The sequence below is a fragment of the Pelophylax lessonae genome (assembly GCF_965119305.1).
Source record: "Pelophylax lessonae genome assembly, chromosome: 3".
NCBI lineage: Eukaryota > Metazoa > Chordata > Amphibia > Anura > Ranidae > Pelophylax > Pelophylax lessonae.
In genome coordinates, this window is record NC_138770.1 from 520,499,057 (window position 1) to 520,512,322 (window position 13,266).

General features: G+C 46.2%; 1 protein-coding gene across 3 annotated transcripts in view; it reads left to right on the top strand.

The window, feature by feature from the left end:
• The window catches only part of STXBP5 (syntaxin binding protein 5), a 925,152-nt gene that overhangs the window by 837,679 nt on the left and 74,207 nt on the right, over positions 1 to 13,266 (top strand). For all 3 annotated transcript variants that reach the window (XM_082250146.1, XM_082250147.1, XM_082250148.1), the window contains one exon: positions 6,576 to 6,945. In XM_082250146.1, coding sequence (XP_082106272.1) covers positions 6,576 to 6,945 — 370 coding nt within the window. The remainder of the gene's footprint in view (positions 1 to 6,575; positions 6,946 to 13,266) is intronic.

Sequence of the window (13,266 nt, forward strand, 5' to 3'; positions counted from 1 at the left end):
TTTCAGAGTGCGCTGGTCGGGTAAACAAAAGTCAGACTCAGCCAAACCTGAAGATAAGGCCAATACAGCCTGAAGGTGCGCCCCCACCCATCTCTGGGGTGGGGGGACATCTTCACCGGTTTCCGGATCCATGGCTTTCCAGAATCCCGGACAAAGGGGTTCGCGAGGTCATACGGTCGGGTTACAAGATCGAGTTTCGATCACTTCCACCGGTGCGATTCTTCCCTTCCAACATTCGACTATCCCCGGATCGCTTAAAAGCTTTGCGGGGGGGGCCGTAATGGATTTGATACAACAGGGAGCGGCAGTTCCCGCTCCTTGAGCAGAACGTTTTCTTCACTTTTTCCAAAGATCATTCCTAGTCCCCACCAGCAGATTGAACTATCTGGTCCTGGGACTGATGGTGGCCTTCTTAGAGGCAGTACCGTATGCCCAGTCTCATACCCGAATTCCCCAAAAGGAGATTCTTTTCAGATGGAATCGGAATCCCGATTCTCTGGACAATCGGATCCGGTTGAGCGAGCGGACCAGGGAGTCTCTGGTCTGGTAGCTTCGGTATCCGATGCTCAGACAGGGGAAGTAATTTCTTCCGGTAGAATCCAGGTTACCGATAAATGTATTGGAACTGAGAGCGATCAGACTTTGTCTAATTTACTGGATCGAGCAGCTTTAGGGCAGCCCGGTTTGGATTCAGTCGGACAAGGCCACGGCCGTGGCTTATGTCAATCTCCAAGGGGGCACCAAGAGTGCCCTGGCGGCCATAGAAGTGGCCAGCATTCTTCATTGGGCGGAACGGTTTGTTCCGGCTCTCTCCGCGGTATTCACTCCGGGGGTGGAAAATCGGCAGACAGAATATGTCAGCCGTCAGATTCTGGATCAAGGGGTATAGCCTCTTCATCCAGAGGTATTTCACCAGCTGTGCCTTCATTGGGGCACCCCGGGGGTGGATCTGTTGGCAGTTCGCCTCTCAAGTTGCTGCCGAAACTTCTTCGCAGGATAGAGGTGGAGGGAATTCCAGTTATCCTGGTAGCTCTGGACTGGCCTCGTCGACCCGGGTACGCCGACTTGGACAGGCTAGTCGCGGACGCTCCTTGCAGACTTCCTCTCAGGGAGGATCTGCGGTCTCAGGGACCGATCTTCCATCCTGCTTTACAATCACTGGCTTTAACGGCCTGGCTATTGAGACTCAGGTGCTGAAGGACAAAGGATTGTCAACTTCAGTTATTCCTACTTTAATTAAAGCAAGGAAAGCGACTTCCGGAAAGGTCTATCATCGCACATGGAGGTCTTATATTGCGTGGTGTGAATCCCTTGGATTTCCTCCACGTGCCTATTCGGTGACCCGAATCTTGGCTTTTCTGCAACAAGGGGTTGAGCAGAAGCTGACCTTGAGTACTGTCAAGGGTCAGGTTTCAGCGTTAGCAATTTTCTGTCAGAAACCTTTGGCTACCCATTCCTTGGTGCGGAATTTCATCCAGGGGGTGCGGCACTTGGCTCCGCCAGTGCATGCGCCCTTACCGCCCTGGGATCTTAATTTGGTGTTGTCGGTTCTTTAGAAACCTCCCTTTGAAGATATCAGGGAGATTCCCTTGCTTACGTTATCCCAGAAGGTGGCCTTCTTGGTGGCCATCACTTCTGCACGCAGGGTGTCAGAACTGGCCGCATTATCTTGTCGTTCCCCATATCTGGTGGTTCATAGGGATAAGGTGGTTCTTCGTCCGAATCCATCCTTCCTTCCTAAAGTCGTTTCAGAGTTTCATCTGAATGAGGACATTGTATTGCCTTCCCTGTGTCCTAAGCCCAGTCATCCTCGGGAATTTGCGTTACATTCCTTGGATGTGGTTCGGGCAATCAGGGTATACTTGAAAACTACGGACTCGTTTCGTAAGACGGATTCACTTTTTGTGATCACGGATGGCCCCAAAAAGGGGTTGCCTGCATCTGCTGCGACTATCTCCAAATGGATCAGGCAGACGGTGGTACAGGCTTATTCTATTAAGGGTCGGAATCCTCCGTTCCCTGTTAAGGCGCACTCCACTCGGGCGCTTAGTGCTTCCTGGGCCTTCCGCCATCAGGCGTCAGTGGTCCAGGTTTGCAAGGCGGCTACCTGGTCGTCGGTTCATACCTTTACAAAATTTTATAAAGTTGATGTGATGGCATCGGCGGATGCCTCTTTTGGCCGCAAGGTTCTGCAGGCCGCAATTTGAGGAGACCGTTGGTCTACCTCGAGGGTTTTTTTCTGTTGGATTTTCAGTTGAGTCTCATCCTTTGGTTTGATGAGCCTTTAAGACTTCTAGTCGGCACCGGTTGGGCCTTCTAGATTGGATTTTGATTTCTGTTATCCCACCCCTCATTTGTGGCACTGCTTTGGGACGTCCCAATTTGATATTAATTAAGAGGACTGTGTCTGTCAATGAGCGACAGAGAAAAATTGATTTTTGTAAAATCTTACCGTAAAATCCTTTTCTCTTAAGCTCATTGACAGACACAATACCCGCCCCTCTACTTTTGAGTTGGGTTGGGTTAAATTCTCTGACACTGCTTTGTGACATAACTAACATCCTGTAGCAGGGAGAGAGAGGATATACCCTCTGGGACTGCCCCTAAGGTGTGGCCAGAACGTTTTCCTTCTGCCTAGTGTCCTGCTCCTGTAGAGGGCAGTATAACCCGATTTGATATTAATCAAGAGGACTGCGTCTGTCAATGAGCTTAAGAGAAAAGGATTTTACTGTAAGATTTTACAAAAATCCATTTTTTTTATTATTTTGTTTACACAAATAGCTTTCTTTTGATGGTATTTATTCACCACTGGGTTTTTTTTTATTTTTTTGCGATTATAAGAGAAAAAAGAGCAACATTTAAAAAATATATATATATACCGTATTTATCGGCGTATAACACGTGCCGGCGTATAACACGCACCTCAATATTTGGAGAGAAATTTCAGGAAAAAAGCTTAAATTTAAAATAGCTTTGAACTCAGAACATTTTTTTTTAAATCAAATGACATCTCACCAGTGCCCATGAATGCAGCCTCATCAGCAGTGTCCAGCAATGCATCCTCATCAGCAATGTCCATATATGTAGCCCATCAGCAGTGTCCAAATATGCAGCCTCACCAGCAGTGTCCATATATGCAGTGTCCATATATGCAGCCTCAATATATGCAGCCCATCAGCAGTGTCCATATATGCAACCTCACCAGCAGTGTCCATATATGCAGTGTCCATATATGCAGTGTCCATATATGCAGCCCATAAGCAGTGTCCATATATGCAGCCCATAAGCAGTGTCCATATATGCAGCCCATAAGCAGTGTCCATATATGCAGCCCATAAGCAGTGTCCATATATGCAGCCTCAATATATGCAGCCTCGCAAGCGCAGCCTCGCAGATATGCAGCCTCGCAAGCGTCCATTGGAACTGTCCGAATCTGTTTTAAAAAAGGGTTGGAAGCAGCTCCGAGAGCAGAAGGGGCGGGCCGGGCCAAGGAGAAGGAAGGACGAGCTGTCATAAGAGCAGAAGGGGGCGGGCCTGGGATGTGGCAGATCACGGACAGATGTAGCAGATGTTCACTGGGACAGGTTTGGCAGATCACTACAGACAGATGTGGCAGATGATCACGGTAACAATTATTTTACTGGGACAGATGTGTGACAGGTGTTTTCACTGTGTTGGGGACACTAGCTGGGTGATCAGTGTGTAAAAAGCAGTAAAACAGCTCAAAACTCACTGATCCCTGGCTAGCAGCACAATCTCCTCCTCTCCTTACTGAAGGACTCTTTGTAAGGAGAAGTGGAGCCAATCGCAGTTACAACACTTTGTTGACATTACATGACAGCTGTGATTTGGACATAGCCATCATGTAATCCGGATGGCCAGTCACAGAGCCCTCGAGCAGTGTTGCGCTGAGTCCAGGGGACACAGGCACACCGAGATCGTGCTGCTGCATGATCTCCCTTCTTCGTAAGGACGTTCAGGAACGTTCACTCAGGAGAAAGCTGAAAAAAAAAAAAAACGTTGCTGCTAAACACTATAATGTGTTCCCACAGCAAATACTTCATGGAAGACACGTCTGACAATGAGTGTTGGGGAGGAGCCAGTGAGATCACAAGCAAACCCAGAAGTGCACATTCGCTACGCTGTATGAGAGGTGATGCCAAGTCTTAAGCGGGCAAATCCACTTTCAAGCTCCTCCCACCAAGCCACTGCAAATAAACGGCTGGGTGGGAGGAGCTTGAAATTGGCATTGCCCCCTTAAGACACTCATTGTCAGACTTGACTTCCATTAAGTATTTGCTGTGGGAACACATTATAGTGTTTAGCAGCAACGCTTTTTTTTTATTTTTTGGTATTGGTTTTTGGTTGCCTTCTCTGGATGGATATTTAGTGGTGGTAGTGCAGAGGATTCATACAAACATTAGTCAACATTCATTTATATAAACCCTTTTTTTAATGCAGAGGATTCATACAGTCAACATTCATTTATATAAACCCTTTTTGTAATAATTTACATATAGAGTGCTAAAAACACCATCCGCCCGAAAATGATGATTCAAATCAGTAATAAGTTTCCACAAGGTAATGCTAGTGCGGCCAGGTGTTTTTTTTTTTCTTTTATTAGTGATTTTTATTTTTTTTATTTCAAGCAAATAAATACTATAGTTCATACAGGTAATGTTAACATATGTGAGTCAACCCCTCAGGTCATGTAACTGTCATCACTGGGAGTGAAGTGGGTGAATAAGATTTAGAACATGGTTGGAAATATCTGTTCTACAAATTTTTTATATATGTTCTACAGTTTTTTTTATATACATAATACCATTTGTGCTTGAACACACGTGTATTAGATAGACCGAGTCTAGTTCATAGATGTTAGTAATGGTTGATTCTCGGGATAGCGTTCAGTCAGTTTGGGTACCTTGATCATATGGCTTATTAATGGATTGTTTCCAAGCCTTATGTAAGAGGGGGGCAATTACCCTTCTAGGTGGGCAGTTAGTCACTGAAGAACTATGTAACATATATGTTGGGTTTTTAAAAGTATGGTGTGATAGCATATTGATCTTAATGTGCTTTGTTGGGTCTGGTGTCTCATCATTCATCAAGATTCTCTATGGGGTTTAGGTCAGGCAAGTTTGCTGGCCAATAAAGCACAGTAATACCATGATCATTAAGCTAGGTATTTGTACTTTTGGCAGTGTGGGCAAGTGCCAAGTCCTCTTGAAAATGAAATCCGCATCTCTATAAAGCTGGTCAGCAGACAGATAAAACAGTGGACCAACACCAGTAGATGTCATGGCTCCCCAAATCATCACTGACTGTGTAAACTTCACACTGGACCTCATGCAACTTGGATTTTGTGCCTCTACACTCTTCCTCCAGACTATGAGACATTGATTTCCAAATTAAATGCAAAATTTTCCACAGTCCATGATGATTTTGGGAGCCATGTCAACCGGTGTTGGTCAACTGTGTTTTATCAAGTCCAAAGTCAGCGCAGTTCTCTACCAGGAAATTCTAGAGCACTTTATGCTTTCCTCGGCAGACCAGCTTTATGGAGATGCTGATTTCATTTTTCTGCAGGACTTGGCACCTGCCCACACTACCAAAAGTACCAATACCTGGTTTATTTTGATTTCGTATTTACTTTTCTTATTTGCCTCCTTGTGTTGCTTGGAAGCCGATACTGTGCCCTCTGATTTATATTTCTTGAAGTCCATTTTTTTCCCCTAATACGTTTTTTAACATTACGGTTTGGCCAGCCAGGTTTGGCTTTGTCTCTTCTAAATTTATTTCCCATAGGAATGCACTGCAAGATGCGTTTGTTTAATATGTTCATTAAGCATTCCCATTATTCCTCCGTGGTCAGTGTTCCCAGGGTTTGGTCCCAGTTTACCCTTTCCATTAATGAGCACAATTTTGGAAATGTTGCCCTTCTGAAGTTTAGGCTTCTTATGTTCCCCACTTGCCTTGTTATATTGTTATTTACACTAAATGTGATCTGGAATATCTCCTGCAAATAGTGTATTTTCTGGCATGTGGGTGTGCCTAGGCATGCCTTGTGCCTATAACCTCATGATCTAAGGCACTGCTGTTTCTGACTGATGAGATTTGGAGGGAAACTTGGTGATGTTACTACTGTGCTGCTCACTGATCATCTAGGAATGCAAAGTTCATCAAGGCAGCCACCTCCACACAGACACAAGGTTTGTAAGTCGGTTATGGGAAAATAATCAGGTGCAGGGAGACCTGTCAGTAGAAGAATTTTCCTTTACCTTTTTCTAGGCACAGAATTCAGTTAATCAAAGTATTTTTTTTTTTAATATCAAAATTTTGAAACGGTTTTGCTTGTGTACCAGAGCTCGCCACTTCTGAAAATGCTAGTTTCCCAACAATCCCAAAAATGCTTCACAAAATGTTAGTCACTAGATCAGCATGATCACCAGACAATTAGCATTTCCCAAATGAGAAGTAATTTAGAACTGTTAAAATGAAATCTGTGGCATGAGCAACTTGTTTTTGAGATGAAAGTTCAGTGGCATCTCCTTTTTTTGTTTTTTTCTTTGCAGGAACAATACTGAGGCTAAAAGGTGCAATCTTAAGAATGGCAGTTTTGGACTCTCAAGGAGTTATAATTCCACCAGCATATGAACCTTGGAGGGAACCCAATGCACCTGAAGATAAGGATGATAAGGAGAGATTGAAAAAACGGAGGCCAGTTTCAGTGTCGCCCTCCTCGTCTCAGGAAATCATTGAAAACCAATATGCAGTGATATGTTCTGAAAAGCAGGCAAAAGTGATCTCGCTGCCCTCCCAGAACTGCATTTATAAACACAACATAACAGAGACTTCTTTTATCCTCCGTGGAGATATAGTGTCACTGAGTAATAGTACCTGCCTTGCATGTTTCTGTGCCAATGGACACATTATGACTTTTAGGTAAGGGAAACAAACCTTAACATTTCTATGTAGCAGGATTCATATGTAGGCTAGTAGGCAAGAGTTATATTTATATTATTTTTTTTATAGTTAACAAGAAGCTTTAATACCACCTTGTTAAAAAATCTTTATATAAACATTTTCCAGCATTATTCCCCATACTTGAAATACTCTCATAAACCTCTCCTGTTTAAAAGCCTCCAGATGACCCTTCATGCTGCTTATGGCTTCCAATCCTTGACAGCTTGAGTCCACACTGATGATGGGGAATCAGAATGGTTATCAATTATGTGATCACCATGCCTTAGTAATCACATGCAAGCTGGAGGCTTCATTGAGAGACTAAAAGCTTTAGGCTATCAGATGAACAATGCAACCTTCAGGGTTTTATTTACAGCAGTTCCAAAATATCAAGTATATCATGGCTGTTTTTCTCTTACCATTGTCTTGGAGCTTATTTTTGTTATGTGCATGCTTCCTACCCTCCACTGATGCACCTCACTGCTACTAGTGTAGAACAAGCAGTGTTATTGCTAATCACACTCTCCGTGATATGCGTGCTACAAAACCCATAGAACGGAATGTGTCTACAGGTCAATGTGTAGTCCATCTCAGGGGTTAGCAAGAGAGAGTGGCTGTGTTCACATACATAAAGGGGGCATGGAGAATGAACATAGCCACTCTAGAACAGGAAGTCTGAGAATAGCAGAAAAAAAGCTTTAAAGAGGAAATAAAGCTTCCTCTGTAACTTGTACCTGTAGGTAAGCCTATGATGAGGCTTACCTATAGGTACTGTAAATATCTCCTAAACGTGCACCATTTAGGAGATATTTCTCTATCGCTCATTGACAGACGTAGTCTTCTTGATTCTCAAGAGCTGGGTTATGTTGTCTCCGCAGGAGTAGGACTAGGCAGAAAGACAAAACGTTCTGGCTCCACCCTAGGGGCAGTCCCTGAGGGTATATCCTCCCTCTCTCTGCTACAGGGAATCAGTTTTTTTTCTGTCTAGTCAGGAGTAAGGACCTAAGTTCCTTGCTGGGATCTTTTGGTCCTGGCAAGACTTTTTTTCTTTAAGAAAAAGACATTTTTTAGGTAGTTTTCTCCAGTGTTTTTTTCCTGTGAGATCTTCAAGCAAAAATGCCGGACTGGGCGACACTTGTGGTCACCCCAGCCGGCCTACGAGCGCGCACAGACCATGGCATTGCGCTTGGTCGGCCGCGACATATTCAAGTAAGTATGCGGGGCCGGGCGACGGGCTGGATGTTGAGATCCAGTGGTCACCCCGGTTTCTGCCTACGAGCGCGTGCAGACCAGAGCTCCGCGATGGGTCGGCCGCGACGGAGTCCCAGTGAAGGGACTGACTTTGCGAGTTAAAAGTCTCGCTTGGACGCCAGGTACCAGAGAGTCGAGGCGTCCACAAACCCCCACCCCGGTGGAGAGGGTATTGTGAAGAGAGGGTGCCTGTCGGTTCGGTATGGTGAGTAAACGTTCCCTTTTTTCCTCGTTATGAGGCAGTATGTATTATGGGCCCCTCCATATATGGTCAGTATATATCTGATACTTACAAGTCCCCCTTGTAATACAGCATGTGTTTGTGGGAAGTGGACTTGGTTTAAGAGCTAACACTCTACCCAGCAGACTGTAACATTACAGCAGACACAGGAGGTATGATCCTACCTTATGTGTAGTGTATCTTCTGTAGATCCATATATCGCCTCTTAGCAGAGATGCAGGTGGATGTGCTGGGAAAACGATTTCGGCGGTCCGCCGCCATTTTGCCGTAGACAAAATGCATGTATGTCCTCAGGTCACGCCGGCCGCCATGTTTTTGGAGTCTTATGTCTCTTCTATGGGGGCGGCCATGTTTTGTGAGCCCAGCTACCTCGTGGAGAGCTGGGAAACGCCGGAAGGCGTACACAGGGGGCGGAGCCACGTCCTTCTACCCGGGAAAAAGCAACAGCTCCTTCCAGTCTGTAAAGACAGACGCTGACTGCAGTTGGTTTGAAACTTCACTGCATCGGTTGGTGAGCCTTGGGGGTCCCTCTCTCTCTCTGTGGGATCGAGAAGCAGGTACTCTGAGGGGCGCTATTGCGCTAGGGGGAGACACATAAAAAAAAAAAAAAAAATTAAAAAAAAAAAAAAAAAAAAAGAGGTATTTTTTATTTAAAAAAAAAAAAAAAAAGAAGATTTTTTTGTGTTTTCTGGCAAAGGTGTCCTGAATTATCATGGACCCTGCCACTCATGTATCTCCTCCGGATCCCCTCGAGGGGTCTGCAGGATCCTCCAGCACCCCACTGACGATTAAATCATTGTCCGCTATTATGGAAGCTTGTGTCCCGGATGGAAGTGGCTTGTCAGGGACAGGGCGCAAGTAAGCGACCCCCGCCTAACCCCTTATTATCTGAAACCTCGGATTCAGACTCTGAGCCTATTTCTGCAGTTGGGTACTTCATCTGGTATTGGTGTCTCGTGTACTGTCTTTTCAGACAGTGAGGAGGATGTTTCGGCATCAGCCATAGCCAGAGAGGAAGCGTTGGTAAACGCACTCATGGTATCTGTTCAAGAGACCTTAAGATTACAGGGTATTGCGTCAGAAATAGCTGAAACTGAGATCCCTTTTGGGTCTAAAAACGCATCTAGTGGCGAAGGTTTTTCCATTGCCCAAATGTTTTGGCAATCCAATCAAAGTAGAATGGAGTCTGCCAAAACGCATTTCCACTATTTCTAAACGCATTAACAGGAGTTATCCGTTTGAGGAAACCCTCATTAAGAAATGGACAGAACCACCTGTGGTGGATTCACCAATTGCTAGATTGAATAAAGCCACGGTTATTCCTTTAGAAGACGCTCCGTCTTTTAAAGATCCAGTGGATCGCAAGATAGAAGCTATGTCTCGCACCATGTTTGCCTTGATTGGATCAGCTTTCAGACCTATAATAGCTATTGGTCTGGTTTCGCAGGCTGTAACTGAATGGACCAAGTGGTTACGCCGGGACTTAGACGAAGTCCCTCAGGCGGTATCAGATTTGTTGGAACAAATGATACAGGGGTTACAGTTTGTGTGTGATGCGGCGTTAGACGCCACTCCATTAATGGCGCGAGCATCAGTCTCAGCAGTGGTTCTCAGGCGTACACTGTGGCTAAAAGGTTGGTTAGCCGACCAAGGTTCCAAAAAAGCATTGGCTAATATCCCCTTTTCAGGAGAGCGTCTATTTGGAGCCAACTTAGATGAGATCATTAAGGATCTCACCGGTGGAAAGAGCACCTTTTTACCGCAAAATTTTAAAGGTAGAGGAACTCGTCAAAGACGAGGGCCTTCTTTTTCTGCTCACAAGAGGTTTTTTCGTCCAGCGGGTGAAAAAACTAAGTCCTCCAAAGCTCCTGCAGGAGGCGTCAGGGGTCGTTGGTCGGGCAAGCAAAAGCCCGCCCCCTCCAGACCTGAAGATAAACCATCCAAAGCCTGAAGGTGCGCCCCCACCCATAACTGGGGTGGGGGGACGTCTTCGCCGGTTCCCGGATCCATGGCTTTCCAGAATCCCGGACAAATGGGTTTGCGAAGTCATAAGGTCAGGGTACAAGATCGAGTTTCGATCTCTCCCACCGGCGCGATTCTTCCCTTCCAATATCCGACTATCCTCAGATCGTTTAGAAGATCTGCGGAGAGCAGTCACAGATCTACTACAACAAGGAGTGGTAGTCCACGTTCCTTGGACAGAACGGTTTCAAGGGTTTTATTCAAACCTATTTACAATAAGAGGGCAAGGTGCGTCCAATTCTGGACTTAAGGGCACTCAATTCTTTTGTCTTCATAAGAAGATTCAGAATGGAGTCCATTCGCACAGTAGCAGCCTTTCTGCATCCAGGGGATGTCCTAGCGTCCATAGACATCTAGGACGCATATCTTCACATTCCCATTTTCGCAGGACACCAGCGGTTTCTACGTTTTTCCGTAGAAGAGAACCACTATCAGTTTGTGGCGTTACCTTTCGGTCTCGCCACGGCTCAGCGGGTCTTCACGAAGGTGTTGGCCCCAATGTTGGCACTTCTGCGCCAAAGAGGCATATCGATTCTAGGTTACCTAGACGATCTTCTGCCTAATGCAGAGTCTCCTCAGACCTTGCTACAAGACGTAGAAATTACTATGATTTCTTTACAGGAATTCGGGTGGTTGGTGAACCAGCAAAAGTCATTTCTGGTTCCCACCCAGAGGCTCGAATATCTGGGTCTAATTCTAGACACAGTCAGGACAAGAGTTTTCTTCCGGTAGGGAAACTCCGAAAGATTCAATCAGCAGTCCACCAACAGCTGGTCTTCCCTTCGGACTTGCATGAGGGGTCTGGGGTTGATGGTGGCTTCCTTCGAAGCAGTCCCATTTGCCCAGTCCCATACCCGAATTCTTCAGCTAGAGATTCCTCTCAGATGGAATCGGAATCCGGAATCCCTGGACAATCAGATCCGATTGAGCAAACAGACCAGAGAGCCTCTGGTCTGGTGGCTTCGGTCTCCGATGCTCAGCCAGGGAAAGTCATTTCTGCCAATATATTGGACGACAGTGACCACGGATGCCAGTCTATCCGGATGGGGAGGAATTCTCGGTCAGTTATCTGTCCAGGGACTTTGGTCCCCGGAAGAATCCAGGTTACCGATAAATGTATTGGAACTGAGAGCGATCAGACTTTGTCTGATTCACTGGACCGAGCAGCTCCAGGGCAGCCCGGTTCGGATCCAGTCGGACAACGCCACGGTCGTGGCTTATGTCAATCACCAGGGGGGCACCAAGAGTGTCCGAGCGGCCAAAGAAGTGGCTTGCATTCTTCGCTGGGCGGAACGATTTGTTCCAGCAATCTCTGCGGTGTTCATTCCGGGGGTGGAGAATTGGCAGGCAGATTATCTCAGCCGTCAGACCCTGGATCAGGGGGAATGGTCCCTCCATCCAGACGTTTTCCACCAGTTGTGCCTACGATGGGGCACCCCGGATATGGATCTGTTGGCATCTCGATTCAACAGGAAAGTTCAGAGATTCGTGGCTCGCTCCCGCGATCCTCTAGCAGAAACCGCAGACGCACTGATCGCCCCGTGGGGGCAATACCAGCTAATGTATGCCTTCCCTCCTCTTGGGTTACTGCCAAGACTTCTTCGCAGGATAGAGGAGGAAGGAATTCCAGTAATCCTGGCAGCTCCGGATTGGCCTCGTCGTGCTTGTTTCGCCGACTTGGTCAGACTGATGGCGGACGTCCCGTGGAGACTTCCTCTCAGGAAGGATCTACTGTCTCAGGGACCGATCTTCCATACTGCTTTACGATCGCTGGTTTTTAACGGCCTGGTTATTGAGACCCAGGTGCTGAAGGACAAGGGATTGTCAGCTTCAGTTATTCCTACTCTAGTTAAAACAAGGAAAGCGACTTCCAGAAAGATTATCATCGTACATGGAAGTCTTATATTGTGTGATGTGAATCCCTTGGGTTCCATCTACATCTTTATTCGGTAGTCCGAATATTGGCTTTCTGCAACAGGGAGTTGAGCAGAAGCTGGCCTTGAGTGTTATCAAGGGTCTGGTTTCAGCATTTGCTATCTCCTTTCAGAAGCTTTTGTCTACTCATTCCTTGGTGCGGAATTTCATCCAGGGGGTGCGACACCTGGCTCTGCCAGTGCACGCGCCGTTACCATCCTGGGATCTTAATTTGGTGCTGTCGGTTCTTCAGACACCTCCCTTTGAAAATATCAGGGAGATTCCCTTGCTTACTTTATCCCAGAAGGTGGTCTTCTTGGTGGCTATCACTTCTGCACGCAGGGTGTCAGAACTGGCTGCATTATCCTGTTGTTCCCCAGATCTGGTGGTTCATAGGGATAAGGTTGTTCTTCATCCGAATCCATCCTTCCTTCTAAGGTGGTTTCAAAGTTTCATTGATTAAGGACAGTGTATTGTCCTTCCTATGTCCTTAGCCCAATCATCCTCGAGAATTTGCATGGCATTCCTTGGATGTAGTTCGGGCGATCAGGATATACTTGAATACTACGGATTCAATTTGTAAGACGGATTCACTGTTTGTGATCACGGATGGCCCTAAGAAGGGGTTGCCTGTTCTGCTGCGACCATCTTTAGATGGATCAGACAGACGGTGGTATAGGCTTATTTTATCTAAGGGTCGGGATCCCCCGTTCCCTGTTAAGGCGCATTCTACTCGGGCGCTTAGAGTTTCCTGGACCTTCCGCCATCAGGCGTCAGTGGTTCAGGTTTTCAAGGCGACTGTTTAGTAGTCGGTTCATACCTTTACAATATTGTATAAGGTTTATGTGATGGCATCGTCAGATGCCTCTTCT